This window comes from Dendropsophus ebraccatus, chromosome 1, assembly GCF_027789765.1.
Source record: "Dendropsophus ebraccatus isolate aDenEbr1 chromosome 1, aDenEbr1.pat, whole genome shotgun sequence".
NCBI classification, from domain to species: Eukaryota; Metazoa; Chordata; class Amphibia; order Anura; family Hylidae; genus Dendropsophus; species Dendropsophus ebraccatus.
Genome location: NC_091454.1, coordinates 224,657,235 through 224,682,287, shown reverse-complemented (window position 1 = coordinate 224,682,287; position 25,053 = coordinate 224,657,235). Strand labels below are relative to the sequence as shown.

The 25,053-nt window shown below is 44.5% G+C and overlaps 1 protein-coding gene across 7 annotated transcripts in view; it reads right to left on the bottom strand.

Moving 5' to 3' along the window:
• The window catches only part of LOC138770571 (uncharacterized), a 277,918-nt gene that overhangs the window by 225,471 nt on the left and 27,394 nt on the right, over window positions 1–25,053 (bottom strand). For all 7 annotated transcript variants that reach the window (XR_011359470.1, XR_011359472.1, XR_011359471.1 and 4 more), the window contains exons 3-4: window positions 20,838–21,137; window positions 14,978–15,274 (exon numbers count right to left, since the gene is read on the bottom strand). Coding sequence is in view for 3 of the 7 variants with exons in the window: in XM_069949693.1 (XP_069805794.1) it covers window positions 14,978–15,274; window positions 20,838–21,137 (597 nt within the window). In the remaining 4 variants the exon portion in view is untranslated. The remainder of the gene's footprint in view (window positions 1–14,977; window positions 15,275–20,837; window positions 21,138–25,053) is intronic.

Genomic DNA, 25,053 nt, shown 5'->3' with positions numbered 1-25,053 from the left:
GAGCACTATACTTTTTCCTCCTGTCCTCGTAATAGTTACTCACGCATTGCTTTATTCTTAACAGATAGGATAACTCTTACTCAGGTATTAGCCTCTCCTTACAGGAATTGTGCAATATTACCAACACGTATCTATGGCGTTGTAATGGATTTTTTTTAAATCACCCCTCCTATAAACAAAAATTACAAGAAGTGAGCCAGACAACTGATCTCAAAAGATCTCTTCCATCTTATCTGATATTAAGAAAATTGAAACTCTTAACAAAAAAGACCAGACTGCTCTGACCTTACTGAACTCAGACAGAAGTTGAGAGAATGTTTAATTTTGGACTAAGAAAAACAACTTAAAAGACTAAAAATTAAATAATATTTTCAAAGTAACAAAGCTGGAAAGCTGCTGGCTAACCAACTAAAAGCTAAACATCTTAAAACTGAAATCCCTTACATGTTAAATAATGCAGGAACAGGAAAATTAAAAGTCCCACGAGATATCACTCATCAGTGTGGAGTAGGTTTCCGGCTAGTGGGAGCAATGACTAGTAAGTGCATGCAAAAGGATGCTGGTTGACCTCAGGGAGATCAACCAAAACACCGCAGAGACACCATCACGTGTCTCAACGTCAGTGTATTCTAGAACATTGCCCCCTGGGAAATCGAATATGCAAAAGAACACTGCAGAGACACCATCACATGTCTCGACGTCAGTGAACTAGCCAGACCTTCCCTCCGGGAAGGAACAACCAAGCCAAAGCGTTCTCCAGTCAAGGAAACCACCTCAGCAAGGTATCCATCCACAGACAGCTGTTTCGGGGTTTTTGCCCCTCATCAGTGTGGAGTAGGTTTCCGGCTAGTGGGAGCAATGACTAGTAAGTGCATGCAAAAGGATGCTGGTTGACCTCAGGGAGATCAACCAAAACACCGCAGAGACACCATCACGTGTCTCAACGTCAGTGTATTCTAGAACATTGCCCCCTGGGAAATGGATTTCCCAGGGGGCAATGTTCTAGAATACACTGACGTTGAGACACGTGATGGTGTCTCTGCGGTGTTTTGGTTGATCTCCCTGAGGTCAACCAGCATCCTTTTGCATGCACTTACTAGTCATTGCTCCCACTAGCCGGAAACCTACTCCACACTGATGAGGGGCAAAACCCCCGAAACAGCTGTCTGTGGATGGATACCTTGCTGAGGTGGTTTCCTTGACTGGAGAACGCTTTGGCTTGGTTGTTCCTTCCCGGAGGGAAGGTCTGGCTAGTTCACTGACGTCGAGACATGTGATGGTGTCTCTGCAGTGTTCTTTTGCATATTCGATTTCCCAGGGGGCAATGTTCTAGAATACACTGACGTTGAGACACGTGATGGTGTCTCTGCGGTGTTTTGGTTGATCTCCCTGAGGTCAACCAGCATCCTTTTGCATGCACTTACTAGTCATTGCTCCCACTAGCCGGAAACCTACTCCACACTGATGAGGGGCAAAAACCCCGAAACAGCTGTCTGTGGATGGATACCTTGCTGAGGTGGTTTCCTTGACTGGAGAACGCTTTGGCTTGGTTGTTCCTTCCCGGAGGGAAGGTCTGGCTAGTTCACTGACGTCGAGACATGTGATGGTGTCTCTGCAGTGTTCTTTTGCATATTCGATTTCCCAGGGGGCAATGTTCTAGAATACACTGACGTTGAGACACGTGATGGTGTCTCTGCGGTGTTTTGGTTGATCTCCCTGAGGTCAATTAGCATCCTTTTGCATGCACTTACTAGTCATTGCTCCCACTAGCCGGAAACCTACTCCACACTGATGAGGGGCAAAAACCCCGAAACAGCTGTCTGTGGATGGATACCTTGCTGAGGTGGTTTCCTTGACTGGAGAACGCTTTGGCTTGGTTGTTCCTTCCCGGAGGGAAGGTCTGGCTAGTTCACTGACGTCGAGACATGTGATGGTGTCTCTGCAGTGTTCTTTTGCATATTCGATTTCCCAGGGGGCAATGTTCTAGAATACACTGACGTTGAGACACGTGATGGTGTCTCTGCGGTGTTTTGGTTGATCTCCCTGAGGTCAACCAGCATCCTTTTGCATGCACTTACTAGTCATTGCTCCCACTAGCCGGAAACCTACTCCACACTGATGAGGGGCAAAAACCCCGAAACAGCTGTCTGTGGATGGATACCTTGCTGAGGTGGTTTCCTTGACTGGAGAACGCTTTGGCTTGGTTGTTCCTTCCCGGAGGGACGGTCTGGCTAATTCACTGACGTCGAGACATGTGATGGTGTCTCTGCAGTGTTCTTTTGCATATTCGATTTCCCAGGGGGCAATGTTCTAGAATACACTGACGTTGAGACACGTGATGGTGTCTCTGCGGTGTTTTGGTTGATCTCCCTGAGGTCAACCAGCATCCTTTTGCATGCACTTACTAGTCATTGCTCCCACTAGCCGGAAACCTACTCCACACTGATGAGGGGCAAAAACCCCGAAACAGCTGTCTGTGGATGGATACCTTGCTGAGGTGGTTTCCTTGACTGGAGAACGCTTTGGCTTGGTTGTTCCTTCCCGGAGGGAAGGTCTGGCTAGTTCACTGACGTCGAGACATGTGATGGTGTCTCTGCAGTGTTCTTTTGCATATTCGATTTCCCAGGGGGCAATGTTCTAGAATACACTGACGTTGAGACACGTGATGGTGTCTCTGCGGTGTTTTGGTTGATCTCCCTGAGGTCAACCAGCATCCTTTTCCACGAGATATCACTAACATATTTAAAGAGTATTATGCTAAGTAATATAATTTGAAGGCAGATACTACCCTTCCCCACCCCTCCTAAATATAAACAACTTTCTAAATTCCATTGACCTTCCCAAACTATCTAGTGATCAATCAGAGACATTGAACACTCCCTTCACCATTGATGAAGTACAAGCAATAATTAAAAACCTCAATATTGGGAAATCTGGTCCAGATGGACTTACTAATCTTCATTATAGATCCTTTATTAATATTCTATATCCCCATTTTACTAAATTTTTTCAATCTGCTTTGATGGAGGATTCCTTCCCAGAGGAAAAGCAAAAAGCATTAATTTTAACACTCCCCAAGCCAGGCAAGAGTCAAGAGGTCCCACAAAACTTCAGACCAATATCACTGCTTATTGTGATCTTAAAATATATGCTAAATTGTTAGCGGTAAGACTGGCAGCTTTAATACCTGGTCTTATTGGAGAGGACCAAACAGGCTTTGTGAAAGGTCGCCAGGGAATAGAGAACACCAGGCGCTTAATCAATATCATGCCCTGGAAAAATCTGGTGAAACCGCTCTTATTCTCTCTCTAGATGCCGAGAAGGCGTTCGACCACATAAATTGGTCATACGCCTTCTCGTTGTTACAGCAGTTAGGGATTGAGGGCCTTATACTTAAAGCCATAAAAGATTTATATTCTACACCACCTGCACAAGTTTTTGTAAATGGCTCCCTTTCATCATCATTTCAGATAACAAATGGCACCCGTCAAGGGTGTCCATTGTACCCTCTTATTTTCGTCCTCTCAGTGGAGCGTTTGGCACAACTCTTATGAACTAGCGAAACAGTCAAAGGTATAAAGATTGGCAACAGGGTGCATACAGTCATCCTGACTGTATCTGACCCAGTTGAATCTCTCCCAAACATATTAAATATCCTTGAAGATTTTGGCCACCTATCATATTATAAGCTGAACACCACTAAAACTCAAGCACTTCCTGATAATATGCCAGTAGATATTGTATCCCTCTTGAAATCTACATTTACTTTAGATTGGCAGGCGAGTCATTTAATGTATTTAGGAATCAAGTTTACTGTAACTTTAAAGAATTTGTATGTAGCCAATTACACTCCTTATTAAGTATGTTACAATTTGAGTTGGAACAGTTCAGTAAAAATGATCTTTCTTGGCATGTGGTGTGCCTCAACCCTCACTAACTACACTCCCAATCAGTATATTCAAACGAGAGAAGAACTGAGACATTTTGTTTAAGATGTAAAAAGAATCTTTATTTTTGAAGCTGTTTTGTATTAAAGGGACATTGTGTACCTACCTGACGAGTTTGAGATGCAGTGGGTTTCTACTTTGTACAATGTATTCCTTGGCAACGCTTACACTGCTGCTTTAATGAACCAGCGGACTGTTACTACTTATTGTTTGTATATGTTTACTATCAGATTGCATATCTTGATACAATGCTTTATTTATACATTTGATATACAAACTTCAATAAAACAAATGAAAAAAAAAAAGATCTTTCTTGGTTAGGAAAAAATAAATTCTTTTAAGATGTTCTTATTACCAAAACTTCTTTATATTTTTAGAACTGTACCTATCTGTGTGCCACACAGTTTCTTTTCATCGGTTAAATCTATATTACTGTCATACATGTGGGGCTCCAGCAGATCTAGAGTTTTCTACCAAATTTTTACTAAAGACATAATAGTAGGGGGCTTGGGATTGCCTAATATTCAGCTATACCTCAAAGCTACTATCCTATGCCAATCTCCTACCCAAACACCCTGGCTGCAAATAGTGAAACATCTGCTTAAGGGTACAAACACACACGGCATATACGCTGCGTATTTACTGCTGCGATACGCAGCAGATATGCAGCAGATTAGATCTAAATAACTGAACACAGCATAAAATCTGCACCACCAAATCTGCTGCATATCTGCTGCGTATCTGCTGTGTGTGTTTGTACCCTAAACCACATTTGCCTCCGACTCTGATGTATGCTTATTTATAACATATCCCAACTCCTTGGATTATATCACACAGCTCATCTGGAACTAGATGCAATATACTTCTCCTAAGGTCTCCAATGGACCTTCCTCATGTAGCATAACCCAATGTGGCCTTACATTCATGGATAGCCTTGGGCCTAACAGAACTTAATTCTTTGTTCCATGAAGGGTTCTCCGCACTTTTTGGATGTTCAGGCTGAGTTTGGTCTTCCTTCAGGAGACTTTTTATAAATATCTGAAAATTAGACATTTCTTGTTTTCCAGAACTGAAATCACAGTAAAATTCAACTTAAATTTATTACAACTCTATAAAAAACAACCTATAGGGTTAAACCATATCAATAACATATTAGCTAAACAAATGATATTTGAACCCATTGGGTCCATATGCGAAATGGATGAAAGAATTAAATATATCCTCCACAGCGGATGATTGGAAACTAGCATTTAACCCCAAGACATAAATGTATGTCCTGGAAGTCTGTCACCAGACAGCTAAGAATGTACATGTATGTCCTGGGTCTTTAGGGAGCTATGAAGCAAACTCTGGAGCGGAGCGCACTTTATAGCAGGTGTGGGCCAGCTGCAGTGAGCAGCACAGCCCTCATCGTTAATGACAGGCTGCAGCTATGGCGCTGCAGCCTGTCATTAACTCCTTAAACGCAGTGGCGCGACTGTGGTGTTTAAGTGTAATTGACAGGAGCAGCTCCTGTCACTTACTGATCAGGACACCCACAGTGTGACTGCAGAGGTGCCAATCACTGAGTCAGACTGCCGTAAGTCTCTAACCTTCCTCCCTGCGGTCCGATCGGCGCTCTGCTGATTGAGTCTGCCACAGGCAGGCTCGATCAGCAGAACGCCTATTACACTGATCAATGCTATTGGTGATGAGCGAGCATGCTCATCTGAGCTTGGTACTCGATCGAGCATTAGGGTACTCGATGGTACTCGTTACTCGGATGAGCATCTTGCGATACTCGAGAAAATCTCATCATCCGTTTCCTGTAAGTTTGGGCACTATTTCTCAGCCAATAAACATGCAGGAGACTCTTTGGTACATCCTGCGATGACGTGGGACCCATATATGTCGATAACAGCGATTGGTTGGCCAGATCAGATGACCTTGTCATATAAAAACTGTGCCCGGTAGTGCTCACTTCAGACGTATGCTAGAAGAGACGGAGCTGCTGCTGGTCACTGAGAGAGTTATGGAGGGAATTAGTGTTCCAGTAGGCAGGGATTACTAGCAATTCAAACAAACAGACCTTTTCAGGGCTTCAAAGCGTTTTTTAATAGTATTACTACAGACTGCTGGCTGGGACTTGCAGTGCAGCTACCATGATTTCACCAGCACACTGTGGTGACCGGCTGCTGGCTGAAAGGGGACATTAGGTGTTGCATACAGACCCCCTAAGAAGTGCTCAGTGTACTCTTTTTTGATTTTGGGACTGGTGGTGCTGCTGAACTACATTGGATTGCAGGGACTTGTAGTACACCTGCATGGAACTTCACTCATTGTAATGGGGTGTCACAGAGTGTGTATAGGTCCAGCCACTACCAGATTGTATCGCACAGCCCTCAAAACTAGTGGGTATTACATTATATTGCTGGGATTTGTAGTACACCTGCATAGAACTTCACTGCTCATTGTAAAGGGATGTCACAGAGTGTGTATAGGTGCAGCCACCACCAGATTGTATCGCACAGCCCCCCAAAACTAGTAGGACCCCAAGTTCACAACTGCTTGCACAGAGTAAAGGCTGTGTCACAGTGTGTATAGGTGTAGCCACTACCGGATTGTATCCCACAGCTACCAAGATTTTAGCAGCACACTGTGGTGATCAGCTGCTGGCAGAAAGGGGACATTAGGTGTTGCATACAAACCCTTAAGAAGTCCTCAGTACTATTATATTATTATTACTATTATATAGTATATACCACCATCTTTCACAGGGCAATTAGCAGTGAGATTTGATGTGACTGCAGTCATAAATGAAGAAATAAGAAAATATACAGGACAGGTCACACTAGTTTCTGGAGGTTGTCGTATACAATCTGTGGGTAACTGCAGCTATATAGTATATAGTATATGCCACCATCTTTCACAGGGCAATTAGCAGTGAGCTTGGATGTCACTCACCACTTCTCCCCAAAGCTGATTGGATTTAGAGTTTGACTTGGAGGTGCTGGGCTGCCCTGCCCCTAGCGTGTTGTCAGAGCGGGTCTTCACTGCAGCTGATCGCATCATCAGACTCACTAATAAGCGCACCCAGCTGTCAACTGACAGCGCTGACAGGATGACATTAATTTTATTATTTCTTTATTTCTTATTGAAGCCATATCCAAGCTCACTGCTAATTACCCTATGTAATTAGCAATGAGCTTGGTTGCGTGTGACAAGGGGCTAAACCTGGTGGCGGCTCTGCAACTCAGCAGCCTCACACATATACCATGCCATGTTACGGGTGTCCTCTGCCATCCTTTCACCAGTACCTTCTATCTTCCTTGGATGTTGTAGCCATTTTGAAGGCAGGATTGACCATGACCAGGTCTTTTTAATAAAATTCCGAGGCCTCTTAAAAAGTGTCCTCACTGCCTGACGTCACACTACGTCTGCTGAGGAGCGGGACTGTTTGCCGGGGGCCCGCCGATTGCGCCCCCGCCAACCAGCCAGCTATTTTTTTTTTTTTGTCTAGCCGTGGCCGGGGCCTCACCACCCCCAGTCGAAAGGCATCAGATGTACCCTTGATGGTGACTGACAGCTGGCCTAGCCAGTTATCTGTAAGCACCCGGGTTTGTGCCCACTAAATATCCCAGCCCCTGGACTTACTCCAATTTTTGGATGGGCTCACTTGTTTCCTCACTCACTTTTAATGGTTCTCTGTGTGCTCAATGCCATGCAGTGTCTGGCCTAATTTTGGGGAGGCTCACTTGCTTCCTCACTCACTTTTAATGATTCTCTGTGTGCTCACTGCCATGCTAGGTCTGGTATAATTTTTGGAAGGCTAACTGGCTACCGCTTCTACCTTGTTTGCTCTGTCCTCACCGCCATGCTGTGTCAGGCTGGATTTTTGTCTGGTTCATGATATGCTACCTCTGTTTTAATGTTTCCCTGTGTTCTCACTGCCATGCTGTGTCAGGCTGAGTTTTTGGGTGGTCCATATGCCTACCTGTTTTAACTAGGCTGTTGCAAAGAATTAGGCATAATGGTGCCATTAGGCAGCCTCAGAGGCATGCATACATGCTGGTCCTGCTGTTTCCTGTCCATTTCCGTTGTGTTTCCATCAATTTCTCAGTCTCTTGCAAAAATGCTCGAGTCTCCCATTGACTTCAATGGGGTTCGTTACTCGAAACGAGCACTCGAGTATCGGGAGATATTCGTTTCAAATAACGAGCACCCGAGCATTTTAGTACTCGCTCATCACTAAATGCTATACCTATGGCATAGCAGTGATCAGTGTATGCAATCTAAGTCCAAGTCCCAAGGGAACTTAAAAAGTGTAAAAAAAATAAAAATAAAATAAAAATGTTTTTTACAGTCCCCCAAAGCCCCTCCCCCAATAAAAGTTAAAATCACCCCCTATCCCATTATAGAAATAGAACATATAAAAATATATAAAATATATAGTATACCGTACGTAATTGTCCGATCTATTAATATATAACAATCGTTATCCTGTACGACGAATGGTGTAGACGAAAAGAGGGTAAAAACGCCAGGATTGCTGATTTTTTGTTACATTACATATAAAAAAAAAATAATAATAAAAAGGTGATCAAGACGTTCGATCTACACAAATATGGTATTAATAAAAACTGGAGATCATGGCTGAAAAAATTACACCCCATACAGCCCTGTAGGTGAATAACTAAAACAGTTATAAGAGTCATAATAGGCCTATTTAATTAATAACTAATTGCAAAAAAAAAAAAAAAGGATTTCATAAAAAAAAAAAAAATAAATAAAACATCAGAAAATCTGTGTAAACCTGCATGTGGTTGTTTTAAGACTGACCTCTAAAAGGTAGATAAAGTGGTACCCTGGATTATGAGCATAATTTGTTCTGGGACGGTGCTCGTAATCTAAATCCATTTTTTAACCAAAGCAAAATTTACCCATAAGAAATCATAGAAATGCAGACAATTGGTTCCACACCCCAAAAATAATGATTTTATATTCTGAATAACATGTAAAACAAATGAAACAAACATTTATAAACAGCTGAATCTGTGATATTATAAGTTAATGTACAGTATAGAAATCAGCATGTGGTGTATAATGTATAGTAACTGCATAAGAATGGAAAAAGAGCTGCAGTTAGTAGATACAGGATGGAGCTGCAGATCCCCATAATGCAATAGCGTAGTACAACAGGCTAGAATAGAGAATCAGGGCTGCTGTCAGAGGTCTCTGTGGTCACATGACAGCAATGGGGAAGGGATGTGTGTTCAGCATGGACCAATCAGGACTGACAGAGACTGCAGGGAGCATGAAGGAATGTGGGCACATACATACTCTGTCTAGGGAGAGAGGAGTTAAAGGGGTAGTGCGGCGGTAAAGAATTATTGACAGAATAACACACATTACAAAGTTATACAACTTTGTAATGTATGTTATGTCTGTGAATGGCCCCCTTCCCGTGTCCCACCACCCCCACCCGTGTACCCGGAAGTGTGGTGCGCTATACATACCTTTCACGTGCCGACTCGTCTCCGATCTTCAGTCAGCGATGACGTCTTCGGACGGCCGGGCCGAATCCCTCCGACCGTCCTGTGTGCCGGCCGCCCTCTGCCGCTTCATCGGCTGCTCAGCCGCGATTGGCTGAGCATAACTGTGCTCAGCCAATCGCGACTGAGCATCTGATGACGCTGAAGAGGGCGGCCGGCACTCAGGACGGTCGGAGGGATTCGGCCTGGCCGTCCGAAGACGACATCGCAGACTGAAGATCGGAGACGAGTCGGCACGTGACAGTGTATGTATGTATAGCGCACCACATTTCCGGGTACACGGGTGGGGGTGGTGGGACACGGGGAAGGGGGCCATTCACAGACATAACATACATTACAAAGTTGTATAACTTTGTAATGTGTGTTATTCTGTCAATAATTCTTTACCGCCGCACTACCCCCTTAAGGCTATGAAGAGATTACCCCCACAGTGATGTCCCCTGATGTAAGCCCCAGCCTTAAGTGGATCTGCTATGATTTAAAAAGTGAGGGAGACTTCCTGGGTCAGAGTACAGTGCTGTAGACCAGTGCTTCTCAATTCCAGTCCTCAGGCCTCACCAACAGGTCATGTTTTGAGGATTATAAAGATCACCTGTGATAATACCTGATGCACTGAGTATAATTGTATCACCTGTGGAATACTAAGGAAATCCTCAAAACATGACCTGTTGGTGAGGCCTGAGGACTGGAATTGAGAAGCACTGCTGTAGACCACGCTGTGCAGACCATGCCCCTCTTCCACGCTCCCTCCCACCCAGTACAGGCAGCTCTTAAACCAAAGCAATGCTCTTAAACCAAGTCACATTTTTGAAAAACTGAGCTCTTCTTCCAAAACGCTCTTTAACCAAGTTACTCTTATGCCAAGGCACTACTGTGCCTCCAAATTTGAGGCAATGCCTCTGAGGCTATGTTCACACTACGTAAGTTCTGCAGAAATCACGGCCAGATCAGATGACCCTGCCATATATTAATCTCAGCCCCCGACGCTCGGCTTACATGCATGCTGGAAGAGAATAGGGACAGAGTTGATGCTTGTCAGGGAGAGCGTTAGAAAAGGAATTAGCGTTCCAGTAGGCAGGGATACTATATACAGAACACAACAGCCCTTAAAATCTTTTTTTTTTTTTTATTACTCCAGACTGCTGGCTGGGACTTGCAGTGCAGCTAACACGATTTTAGCAGCACACTGTGGTGATCAGCTGCTGGCAGAAAGGGGACAGCTGGTGTTGCATACAGACCCCAAAGAAGTCCACAGTACTATTATATTTTTGTGGCTGGTGCTGCTGCTGTTGTACATTGTATTGCTGTGATTTGTAGTACAGCTGCATAGAACTTCACTGCTCATTGTCCTGTGTAACAGGTGGCATAGACCATATACCACCACTTACACACAGACTATACGACAACCTCCAAAAACTAGTGTGACCAGTATATTTTATTATTTCTTCATTTATGACTACAGTCACATCCAAGCTCACTGCTAATTGCCCTGTGTAAGAGGGTGGCATACACTATATACCTGCAGTTACCAACCGATTGTATTATACGATAGCCCCCAAAAGACTAGTGTGACCACCAGTATATTTTCTTATTTCTTAGTGCAGCCATATCCAAGCTCACTGCTAATTGTGTAAGAGGGTGGCATACACTATATGGTTGGGTTCAGACTATGTATATTTCAGTCAGTATTGTGGTCCTCATATTGCAACCAAAACCAGGAGTGGATTAAAAACACAGAAAGGATCTGTTCACACAATGTTGAAATTGAGTGGATGGCTGCCATTTAATGGCAAATATTTGCTGTTATTTAAAACAACGGCTGTTATATTGAAATAATGGCAGTTATTTACTGTTATATGGCGGCCATCCATTTAATTTCACCATTGTGTGAACAGATCCTTTCTGTGTTTTTAATCCACTCCTGGTTTTGGTTGCAATATGAGGACCACAATACTGACTGAAATATACGTAGTGTGAACCCAGCCTATACCTGCAATTACACCCAGACTCTATACGATTACCTCCAAAAGTAGTCTGAGGAATATATTTTCTTGACTAACTGTGATCTTTAGTGCAGCTTTCTCAGTCTTGACTGTGCAGTGTCCATAAAATGGTGAACCCCAGGGGTAAGGGTCAAAGACGAGGGCGTGGGGTTCCAAGTGATGCAGCGGGCAGAGGCCGTGGTTCAGGGAAGAGTGACACAGCAGCACCCATTGAGGAGAGAGCAGTGGCACACCGCAGACAATTACTCCCTAGCTTCTTCTCGCAACTTACGGGATCTTAGGGTACACCGCTATTGAAACCGCAGCAGTGTGAACAGGTGATCACAAGGATAGCGAATAATTTGTCCAGTACCTTATCCACCACCCAGTCTTCCACGCAGTCCACCCACGCGGTCGCTAGCCAAGGGAGTGGAAAACTTGCTCCAGCAGCTCAGCCTCCTTCCCCACAGCCTGGCCCCTCCAGGGAAAGGAGGGATTCAGATCCACCACCACCACCATGCTCCCAGGAACTCTTTTCTGGACCCTTTCCTGAGTCTGAGCAACCGGAGCAGTCAATCTGTCCCGATGCCCAAACTATGCAGCTCACGCAGTCAGTCGGTGATGAGAGTGGGGACTTGCAAGCAGGGTTTGAAGAGGTGTCTGATGATGACGATGAGACCCGGTTGTCAGACAGTGACGTTGTTGTCATGGATGTAACTCAAAGTGGGGAGCGGAGTGAGGAATTGGAAGAAGAGCTGGTGGATGAGGACAAGGTGACTGACCCGAGCTGGGTGGATAAGCCTAGTGAAGACCGTGCTTCTGAGGGGAAGGCAAGTTCAGCCACAGGACCGGTTGGAAGAGGAAGAGGGGTGGGCAGAGGGAGAAACAGGGCCAGAGCAAGTAGATCAGCAACTGTTTCACAGGGTCAAACTCCCGTGGCCAGGCCTGAAAGTGCGGATGACCGACGGACTGTATTGTGCAACCTGTGCCACACTAGGACCAGCAGGGGAGGCACCACTACCAGCCTAACTACTACCAGCATACGCAGGGATAAACACCCCACTCAGTGGAACCACGTTCAGTGACTGCAAGTCTCACCCCTGCTCCTTCCCCTGTGTCACATGCTGGCTCTGTCAGTCCCCCCGCCCAGGTCCCAGGCACGAGCGCCTCCTGCCCTACACTCACCCCTTCACCTCCACTATGCTCCACACCCTCCAGCAAGGTGTCCTACAACAGACCTTTGAAAGGAAGCGCAAATACACTGCCACTCACCCACATGCACAAGCCCTAAATGTGCACATAGGCAAACTGCTGAGCCTGGAGATGCTGCCCTATTGGCTGGTAGAGACAGAGGCTTTTAGGTGGTGATGGCTGCCCCTCGATACTCTGTCCCCAGCCACCACTACTTTCACGGTGTGCCGTCCCAGCCCTACACCAGCACGTGTCAGATAACATCATCTGTGCCCTGACCAAAGCGGTCAGCAACAAGGTCCACCTAACCACGGCCATGAGTGCTGGTGGGCAGGGACACTATATCTCCCTGACGGCACATTGGGTCAACTTGGTGGAGGCTGGGACAGAGTCTGACCCTGGTTCCGCTCATGTGCTGCCCACACCGAGGATTGCAGAGCCTACCTCGGTCTCTCATGATTTATATACCTCTTTATCCTCCTCTTCTTCCTCCTCCTCTCTATTACCCTCCATGAGCAAGTCGCCTCCATTTGCTAGCACTAGCTGCATCAGCAGTGCGGTGAGTAAGCGCCAACAGGCGGTGTTGAAACTGCTGAGCTTAAGCGACAAGAGGCACACGGCCCAGGAGCTGTTGCAGGGCATTACGGCGCAGACCAATCTTTGGCTCGCGCCACGGAACCTCAAACCAGACATGGTTGTGTGTGACAACGGGCGGAACCTGGGGGCGGCTCTGCAACTCGGCAGCCTCACGCATGTACCATGCCTGGCCCATGTGTTCAACCTAGTGGTGCAGCGGTTCTCCTTAAGACCTACCCCAATTTGGCTGACTTGCTCACCAAGGTGCGACGCATTTGTGCGCATTTCCGCAAGTCAACCACAGATGCTGCCACCCTTAGGGCAGTGCAAAGGTGTTTGCAAATGCCAGCTCATCGGCTGCTGTGCGAAGTACCCACGCGGTGGAATTCCACCTTCCACATGGTAGCCAGGGTTTACCAGCAACGCAGAGCCATTGTGGAATGCCAGATGTCAACCTTGGTAAGAAGCAGTAGTCAGATCAGTCAGCTATCTCAAATCTACAATGAGGAGTGGACGTGGATGTCTGCTATCTGTCAGGTACTGGGCCCCTTTGAGGAGTCAACACAGATGGTCAGCGGAGATGACGCCATCATCAGCCTCACCATCCCGCTGCTGTGTCTGCTTAAAACCTCCCTGCTCACCCTGCACTCTGAGACTTTGCCTTCGTCTCAGAAGAAGGGGGAACAACATCCGCCGCTAGATAGCCAGACCACCCTGACGTCTGATTCTCAGCATGAAGTAGAGGAGGAGGAAGAGGAGCAGACTGCTGCCGCGACTGAAGAGGGTAACCATGCATAGTTTTTGACAACACAGATTACTGGGTGTTCACCCTCCTGGACCCTCGGTACAAACAAAACTTTCCCACTCTCATTCCTGCCAAGAAACGCAGTATGAGAGGGAATCAATATCAACAGACCCTGGTGCAGAAGCTGAAAATTTACTAAAAATTTAAAAAAACGGGGGACCGGAGGGGATAGTTGGACGACTGCTGTAGTATCATGGATTTTATCCTGACAGACACGGTTTTACGCTGGTTTCACACACGGCAATTTTTGTGCCAAAACCAAGTGGATCCAACAGGAAAGAGATGTACAGTACAAGTCCTCCCTTTATATTTTCCAACCCATTTGATTACACTTCTGCCTTTGGCACAAAAACTGCAAAGATAGTTTTTCAATAAAATGCAGTGTGTGAAACAAGCATTAAGAAAGCACTGAAGACTCAGGGAAAGTTGGATAACTGACGAATAATCAAGTTTTTTCTATCGTAAAAGACACAAAGGGAGATTTATCAAACTGGTGTAGAGTAGAACTGGCTCAGTCGCCCCTAGCAACCAATCAGATTCCACTTTTTATTCCTCACAGATTCTTTGGAAAATGAAAGTTGGAATCTGATTGGTTGCTAGGGGCGACTGAGCCAGTTCTACTCTACACCAGTTTGATAAATCTCCCCCACAATTTTTATAAAGCACTGAAGATGTCACCTGACAGGTGATTCAAAGAGTTAAAGGGGTTATCCAGTGCTACAAAAACATGGCCACTTTCCCCCTACTGTTGTCTTCAGTTTGGGTGGGGTTTTGAAACTCAGTTCCATTGAGCAGAGCGGTACATACACTGCTTGATGAATAGGAGTACGGCTACACATACTTACCAACATAAGCAGAGCGGTACATACACTGCAGGTCATGAATTCCCCCCTATGTGTGTGCAGAGAGATGAACAGACATGGAATATCACACAGAGAGACTTACCCATAAAATGTTGTGAGTCACCATATCTCCTCATCCTCTCCTCCTTTTCTAAGTCTCTGATGATCTGTTCATTGTAATTTCGGAGCACTGTATATGCCGTATACTTCTTAGTGTCCTCCCAGTGTCTGATAATATCACACAGTTTCTCCATCTTCTTCTGGGATTTTTTCTTCTTCACATCATTGTATTGTTCCTGAGTCAGCAGCATCTGGTCCCGGAGATCACGTATAACCGGATTTAAATCTTTTATCCTTCTCATAAGATCTGATCGGTGATCGTCTATAAACTTCACCCTGTCTGTAGAGAGAAGAGAATTATGGGAGAAACACAGAAAATCATTACGTCTGTGGAGGTTTCATTTTCCTTAATTATTCAAAGGATTTTCCTGAATTTTAGCTCCTAATATAATGGCCCAGAGATTCTTGTGTAATCATTAGACAGTATAAACGTATACTTGCCATATTTTAGAACTGTCCTGTCTAAGTTTAAACTAGGGCTGCGCGGTTCGTCCAGAGGGGGGCTGATGATTTGATCTTTTCCGAAAAAGGGAATCAAAAAAATGCGGGGATCCTGCAGAGGGGAGGAGGAGATATTAGTGTAGTGTCCTGCTCCTCCTCTGGTATTAACCTCTGTATCACTTACATGCTGCAGCACAGGAAGGGTTAAACATCAGTGTTTTCTCTTTGGCTGCCGTTCTAAAGACTTCCGGTCCCGTCCCGCACATTTTCCTACTTGCGGTGGGGAGAACAGAAGTCAGAGGTTATCAGACGCGAATAGGAAAATGTGCGGGACGGGACCAGAAGTCATAAGAACAAAGAGAAAACTGTAATGTCTGACCCTCAAGCCCACCACCAGGTACACAGTCTGCCTAACGTTATATCCAAGTCCATCATGTTGGAATGCTGTATCCAAGCCTATCATATGGGATACTATCAGATATCAAAAGATATTCAAGTCTATTACATGGGACTGTGAAGCCCTGTACACAAGTCACGTAGGATAAAACCCTGTATCTAAGCCTCTTAGTTTTGATATACTCAGGTTCCCTCAAATAGGCTGTAGTTAGAGGAGGGCCCTAAGAGCTGTAGGCCTCATGAGTGAACTAAAGATCCCAGCATGCTCTACAGCATATGAAAGGAAATAGCAGGCGTGGTAGATAGGAAGAAGCGTGGACCACACTGATCACCCCTGGCCCCGCAGGCCTTTACCGGCTTTGGCGGAGGAAGCACAAGAGCCGTCAGGCTCCACCCAGCCCCCTCACCTGCATGTCCTTATTGCACAACTCATCAATGAGCATGGCAGGGGGATGCCCCCATAATGAAGTCCAATATTCCCATATAATTGCCAGCCATAATGCCTCCATAATGACATCCAGTATTCCCATACATATGAAGGGACTTTACTACAGGGGGTTACAGTATGAGGCAGCACAGTAGTTAATCTCTAACATCAATAACATGTTTAGTTTAGCAGTTTATTTTGGGGGGGAAAAGAAAGAAAATCGATATTTTATTTTTCAGCTATATCACCCAGCTCTACTTTAAAAATTACAGTTTAAGTTTTAGTAGAGTATTTTAAACAAAGACTAACAAAAAAAAACAGACCTTCTCCCCTAGTACATACTGATGACCAGGTATGCGTCTTTTATTAGTATGCTTTTGGTAAAGTTCTTGGGCTTTAACCAAGCTCTGATGAGCTTGGGCCCAAGCTGTGCACAGTTTTGAGAACAAGGCTTCGGCTGAGGGGGTTAACTGATTCGGCGGAGTGGGTAGAAGAATACCTAGGGTTAAAACCGTAATTGCAAAAGAATGGTGACATATTAATTGAACGTTGCTCCTGATTGTTTAAGGCAAATTCTGCCAAAGAAATAAAGTCCCTCCATTTATCTTGGGCATCAGCCACAAAACACCTTAGAAACTGCTTGAGAGACTGACTGATCCTCTCAGTCTGCCCATTCGTCTGTGGATGGAAGGCAGACGAGAAGGACAAAGAGATACCCAACCTACCACAGAATTCTCTCTAGAATTTTGCCACAAACTGAACACCTCTGTCGGAGACAATGTTCTCAGGGACACCATGCAATCTCAAAATGTGGTTAATAAACAGCGTGGCTAGGGTACGAGCACTAGGAAATTTACACAGCAGGATGAGATGGCACATCTTCGAAAACCTATCCACAACCTCCCAAATTACAGTTTTACCCTTATACAGTGGCAGGTCAGTAATAAAATCCATAGAAATGTGCGTCCAAGGTCTCATAGGCGTTGGCAGAGGATGTAAGAGACCCTCAGGTGGCCTACGGGGAATCTTGGACCAAGCACAAGTCTCACAAGCATCAACAAAGAACTTGACATCTCGGGCCCAGGATGGCTACCAGTAATGGCGTGAGAGCAAATACTTCCTGCCACCCCCGGGTAACCAGCTAAAACTGAACTATGAACCTTCTCCAAGACCCGGAGGCGAAAATTCGGAGGTACAAACAGGAGAGATTCTGGAGTATTATGGGGTGCCAGAGCCTGAGACTCCACAATCTGAGTTACTGAAGACTGACACAACTACACCGGGGTTCAGAATCTTATCGGGCTGATTCCTAGGAGAGCTCTTGATGTTGAAGCTGCGAGACAAGGCGTCGGCTTTGACATTTTTGGAACAAGGCCGATAAGTGATTTCAAAGTTGAACCGGGTTAAAACAGGGCCCATCTAGCCTGACGTGGAGTGAGACGTCTGGCACTGTCTAGGTACACAAGATTCTTATGATCGGTAAGCACAACCACCTTATATTTTGCACCCTTTAAGAAGTGCCTCCATTCATCGAAAGCCATCTTTATAGCTAGTAACTCTCTGTTGCCTCTATCGTAGTTACATTCGGTTTGGGAGAACTTTTTAGAAAAGAATGCTACTGGACGGAGGTTGGTAAGAGTGGCTGATCCTTGGGACAAGACTGCTCCTACCCCCTCCTCGGATGTGTCCACTTCCACAACAAAAGGACGCTCAAAATCTGGTTGTGCCAGCACTGGAGCCTCTGAGCCTCCATCTCCCGAGGACGTAACCTTAAAAAACAATTTACATCCCTCCCGGAAAGCACAAAAGCTTCTCCTGCCCCTCGTAAATTTTACTGGAAACTGAACGGGCGGCTCAGGAGGTGTCGGGGAGGTTATAGTAAACTGTCGGGGGCGTCGTCTCCTGTTCCTGGACATTTACAGCCAGCTCCTGCACCATAGTGTTGAGCATTTGGTCCACTATATTGGTCATGGCATTCCTGTTGTCCATGAGACAAACAACAGTTTTATGGCTGGCTGTTCTGTCAGGGCAGGGAGATACGGACAGGACAAGACAGTGGGCCCTAGGTCTGAACTCACCCATTGTCCCTACATACTTGCCTCAATCGGCCCTAGGCGGCCGCGGACAACCACAAAGACATTCCCTATACTGAGTATGTGGAACACAAAACGAGACAGACAGACAAAACACAATATCCGAAAATAAACAAGCCAAGTCAGAACCAAACGAGCAAAGAAGTACAAAGTCAGCAAACAATCAGATAGTCAAAGGTCAGGCGGGAGGTCAGATAACAAGTCGAGCAAGCAGAGGGAATTAGGAAGGGAATCGCAGGATTAGACACGGGGGAGCTGGGACCAGGGTTTAACCTAATAGCCAGCGATCAGTGAATGACCACTGGCTCTTTAAATACAGGACCAGGAGCCTGGACCAGAACGTGAATCGCCCGGGCTCCTGATCACACCACATGTAAAGGCTGCAAGCTGGGTGGCAGGAACTCCTGCCACTCAGCCTGAGCCATATACTGCTCAGCTGAGCACTACTCCACTCAGCTGAGAGGCCGCACGTCACTGGAGCCCGCGGTGCTGCTGGTAACCAGGGATGCCGTCGGGTCTCCATGACGTCATACGGCTCCCCAGACGGGGAGGTGGCGCTGCTGCGCTCCAGCCGAAGAGGACGTCGCTGGAGCACGGTCAGGTAAGTTCCTGACAGTATTTAAATTTTTTTAATTTAAAATTTGAAAGTCATAACGACAGTGATACTTTAAATTGAACCTGCAGCAGTGGATGACTGAAGCATAATTGTGTTATTTATCCCTCCAGACATGGTTTTAAGAAAGCACTGAAAATGTCACCTGACAGGTGATTCAAAGTAATACAATCACCCAGGAGAGCTGTGGATTGTTAGGAATGTGACTTTGCGCTCCTCGGTCCGTGCCGGGCGGCCAAGGAAGCGCTGAATTTCTGTCTGTATTTGCATAATGAATTGTGTCTGAACTGTGTTTTACTTTTCAGCCACACCTGCCTTGCCTGTCAGACTTCTGGCAGTGCAGGGGTTACTGCACTGCTAGGTCTGTTCAGCTGAGCTTGGTGCTGGGTTCAGGGCTGCTCCAATCAGCTGCTGGACCCAGTCTCTGATCCTGGATAAAAAGCAGCCAGCTCCTCATTTCCTTTCTGGCTATTAGTTCACACTACTCTCAGCTGCCTTGCTCCTTTCCCAGCGTTCCCTGTCCTAATACCCTTGCTATTGCTCTGCCCGTGTTCTGACCTCTTGCTTGACATTTGACTATCCGCTCTCTTTCTGATTTTGTACTGCGTTGTCCGTTTGGTTTTGACTCTGTTAGCTAACTATCCTCCATTGTGTTTTATTTGTCTGTCTACGTTTTTGTGTCTTCACCTGGTTGTCCGCGACCGTTTAGGGTTGTCCGTGGCAAGTAGGCAGGGAACATTGGTTGGGGCAAGTTTCAGGGCGCACTGTCTTGTCCGTGTCTCCCCAGCCTGACATGGATAAACTAGCTTTAATATCACATCTACTGTTGATTTACATTTTGAAAGTCATAACGACAGTGATACTTTAAATTGAACCTGCAGCAGTGGATGACTTAAGTATAATTGTGTTATTTATCCCTCCAGAAATGGTTTTAAGAAAGGACTGAAGATGTCACCTGACAGGTGATTCAAAGGAATGCAATCACCCAGGAGAGCTGTGGACACTTTATAATGACATAAAAAGTGGCAAGAGCAATTTCACAGATACAGAATACACAGCTGCTTTCCTCTCTCCTTGCCTCTCTCAGTCTCTCCCTTTCTTTCCCTGTTTCTCTATGCCTCTAACAATTTCTCTCTCTACAATGGGGGAGGGGGATTATGAATAATCCTTTACACCTGTGATTTTAATTGTAATGTGCAGACGCCATCTTAGAGTTCACTACAATCGTTTTAGAAAGTTCAGTTTGGTACTGAACCAACTTTTTTTTTTGCAAAGCACAGAAAAAATCTCTAGTGTTAACTATGTAACTGGAAAAAGTTCTGCTGCATCATTCTAATAGTGGTCTAATCCCCAAACATTATGGGGGGGGGGGATTCATCAACAGTCTTGCAGTGTGTTTTTGTGTCAAAAGTTGTGAAATTTTTTCAATCAAACTTTTGCTCAAAACTTGTAGGCTCTGGTCTGATTTTCAAGTTAAAAATATGTGGGACAGCCAGAAATCCTATATTTCTAGCTCCTCTTACTGACAGGTGCTACTTATAACCTGTGACTTTTATGATTTTGCATAGTTTCTTGCATAAGTCACATAAGCTCAGAGCACACTTACTTTAAGTTTTTCCAAACAGACCTACTGTACAAGCAGAGCAGTAAATATGCACAAATTTATTTATTTATTAAACTTCCTGAGACTTTTGCTGCACATACTTACCGACATAAGCAGAGCGGTACATACACTGACTGATGATGAATAGGGGTGCGGCTACACATACTTACCGACATAAGCAGAGCGGTACATGCACTGACGATGATGAATTCCCCCCTATGTGTGTGCAGAGAGATGAACAGACATGGAATATCACGTAGAGAGACTTACCCATAAAATGTTGTGAATAATTATATCTCCTCATCCTCTCTGCCTCCTCCATGTCTCTGATGATCTGTTCATAGTATTTTCGGAGCACTGTATACGCCGTATACTTCTTAGTGTCCTCCCAGTGTCTGATAATATCGCACAGTTTCTCCATCTTCTCCTGGGGCGTTCTCTTCTCCATCACATCATCGTATTGTTCCCGAGTCAGCAGTTTCTGGTCCAGGAGATTCCATAAAACTGGATCCACATCTGTTATCCTTCTCATAAGATCTGATCGGTGATCGTCTATAAACTTCACCCTGGCTGTAAAGACAGAAGAAATATGGGAGAAACACAGAAAATCATTACATCTGTGGAGGTTTCATTTTCCTTAATTATTCAAAGGATTTTACTGAATTTTAGCTCCTAATATAATGGCCCAGAGAAAAAAAAATTATGATATGGGATACAATCAGGAGCATTTCTAAAAAAAAAAAAAAAAGAAGGAGTTCTTCTGTATTCAGACCTATGATGTGGGATACAATTTACTGGGCTAATGTATCCAAGCCTGTAGGACACAGTTTCATTGGCTTTAGTCAAGCCTATCATCTGGGATACAGCCTGCTGAGCACTGTATCTAAGCCTATTTTTTAAGATACTAAAAGATAGCCAAGTCTATTATATGGGACTGAGAAGCCCTGTACAAGTCATGTAGGGTAAAACCCTGTATATAAGCCTCTAAGGTTTGATCCACCCAGGTTCCCTCAGCTAGGCTGTAGTTAGGGGAGGGCCCTAAGAGCTCTTTCACACTCATAAGGGAGGTGTAGGCCTCATGAATGAACTAAAGCTCCCAGCATGCTCTACAGCATATGAAAGGAAATAGCAGGCACGGTAGACAGGAAGAAGCGGAGACCACACTGATCCCCCTTGGCCCCTTGGCCTTTACTGGCTTTGGTGGAGGAAGCACAAGAGCCTCAGGCCCCACCCAGCCCCAGGGATGGCTGCTTCCGCCCTGACCCCCCCTCACCTGCATGTCCTTATTGCACAGCTTATCGATGAGCAAGGCATGGGATTCCCCCATAAAGCCATTCAATATTCCCATACAATTGCCAGCCATAATGCTTCCATAATGACATCCAGTATTCCCATACATATGAAGGGACTTAACTACAGGGGGTTACAGTATGAGGCTATGTTCACGCTTTGTATGACACCGGCCGTTCCGTGACCTGGCTGGGACACGAAATGGCCGGTGTCAGAAAAGATCATCCCGGCAGGTACTGCAGTAACTCCGGATGATATTAGAGTTTAAGATTTTAAACAAACACTAACAAAGAAATCCATACCAAAAGTATGGCTAAATAAAGCCATTATGGATAGAAACATATCAGCAGAAAATGCAACACCATAAATAAAGGTAATCCCAAAAGGAAAAAAAATCTGAATTAACATTTCAAACACTGGAAACTCGGGATGGTCCGAACCTGCCGAGGTTCGGGTTCGTATGAACCTGAACTCTCGGCAATGATTCCCGCTGTCTTCCATTTCCATGCAGCAGGTGGATACAGCCAGAGGACCGCCTGGAAAACTGGGATACAGCCATAGCCATATGCTGTATCCCAGTTTTCCAGGCGGTCCTCCGGCTGTATCCACCCTCTCCACGGAGATGGAAGACAGCAGGATTCATTGCCAAGAGTTTAGGTTCATACGAACCCGAACCTCGGCAGGTTCGGACCATCCCTACTGGAAACATGCGGTTTAAATGCAGAACTTGAAATTAAAAAAAAAAAAAAAAAATACAATACAAGACAATTCCAATTTCATATGGGGTCTCTTGTTTGGGGGTCTCCTGACGGGCGGTACAGCATTCTCCGCTTGGGCCGCCCCCTGCGTAACTCCCCCACCAGACACCCATATAACATATGTAGAAAGGTAACGTGTAATGATGCATAAGAACAAATTCCTCATAAGATTGAGAATGTTGTTATTATTATCATTACTACTAGTACTATTATTGTGATTATCATTATGATATTTATTCTCATTTTTCAATGTGGTCTGGGGTTTTCCGATGGACGGTACAGTGCCAGACTGTATTATGAGTGCTTGGACCGCCCCTTGGGTGAACCCCACCAGACATTTATAACATATGTAAAGGAGTCATTGTTATTGATACATATGAACAAATTCCTCATAAGATTCAGAATGTCATTATTCTTATTATATTTCTTATTGTGTCCCTATATAACTTATCTTTTACACATGGTACCAATATATTTTATGAATATATCATTCTTCCTTCCTTATATTTTGAAAATACCATTCCTTTCCTTCCCTTATATTTTGTACCCAATTGCTAGATGGGTACTCTCCATTCGGAAGACCCTGTTATGTAGTAAATGTTTCAGGTCTGGAAAAATTTAGATACAAATATAACACATTTACCACTTCACACATAACATATACAATAATAATATAAATATAGAACGAAGAAGAAAAAATACTAAAGATACATAAAAAAACGAAATATAAAAAAAACACAATTTTTTTTTTCTGTTATCTAAACTTGAAATCTCAATAAACATTGAATGTTAAAAAAAAACACACACACACACACACACACAAAAAAACCCGCATTAAAAACGCACCAATGTCAAGGGTAATATAAAACAACCATGTACAGAGGTGAAATGCACAATCACCAACATAGGGGTTACATGGTGCACAATTCATATTATATACACAGATTTATATATCATAATTTGGTTTACTAAATTGTTTTTTTTATTGTGTTTATGTATTTATTTGTTCATTTACTTTTCCACTTATTTTTACCTATTTCTTTTTTTTTTTTTTTTTTTTTAATTCAAAAAACTTTTTATTGTCACATCCATAAATACAAAAAAGTTTTACACACAAACAAGTTATCCAGTTTTCCCCTTTTTCCAATACCCCCCTCCTCCCTTCCCCTCCCCCCCCCCCCCTTCCCCAGGTGGACCTCCAATACTCAAACCCGACCAGACCAGTGTTTCTATTTTCACTCCTACTTTCTTCTTCACTACTCTCTTCCTCTTTCCCATACCTTTTCATACTTAACATACTGTTTTACCAAATTATTCCAAGTCCCTGCTCGTAATATTTCATTTGTATTCCAACTCCGTACAATCATAAGTCTTGCCACAAACAATCTCCTACCCAACACTTCCTTTTTTTTCCTATCCATTCCCGCCATTTGTGAATCATCTCCCAATATTATCAATGCTGGATATGGTACTATTCTATATTCCAGTTCTTCTTCTACTGCCTTTATTATTTCCCGCCAGAATTTTCCCAGGGCCGTACATGTCCAAAAGATGTGCAGCCAATCTTCTACCTCTTCCCCACATCTTGCACAGTCGGCCGTGGATCTTTTGCCTATTTTTACCAGAAAAGAGGGAGTGTAGTACAAACGGTGCAGAACATGAAGCTGTACCATCTGGTGATTTTGGTTTACCGACACTTTCTTAACATTTTTTAATATACTCTCCCATTGCCCCTCAAACATTTTACCTAATTCCTTCTCCCATTTCCCCCTACATCCCATTTCCATCTTCCCCTGATTTTCATCCATTAATTTCCCATATATTCGTGATACTCCCTTTTTAATACCCATACCTCTACTTAGGAGTGATATTATTTCCGGAGTAGTTCCCACTATAAGCAACTCTCCATTCTCAGTATCCCCGACGGCATGCTTCAGCTGTTCGTATTCGTACCATTCTTTCCCCTCCAGACCAAACTCATCCCTCAAATGCTGCCAAGTTTTCAATTTCCCATCTCGGAAAGCGTCTTTTACTTTACTAATCCCTGCTCTTTTAAGATTTTTAAGTATTCCTAATTTACATATTTCCCTCAATCTGTTGTTATTCCATAAGGGTGTAATATCTATCGCATTTTTGACCCCCAATAGCTTTTTAAGATTCCTCCATACCTTAACTAGCATAGATACCGCGGGATACTTACTCCATTCTAACTCTTCTAAAACTCCCACTTCTAACATCCCATCATACCGTCGTGAACCCTACCTAACCTTCCCTCTAAATATTTATACAATTCCACTCCCCTCCTATTCCCTAAATAATTTAATTGCGCAGCTAGGAAGTACAGCCTCATGTCCGGCAACCCCACTCCCCCCTCTCCTTTCGGCAGGCAAAGAAATTTTTGTCGCAATCTTACTCTCTTCCTCCCCCAAATAAGTTTA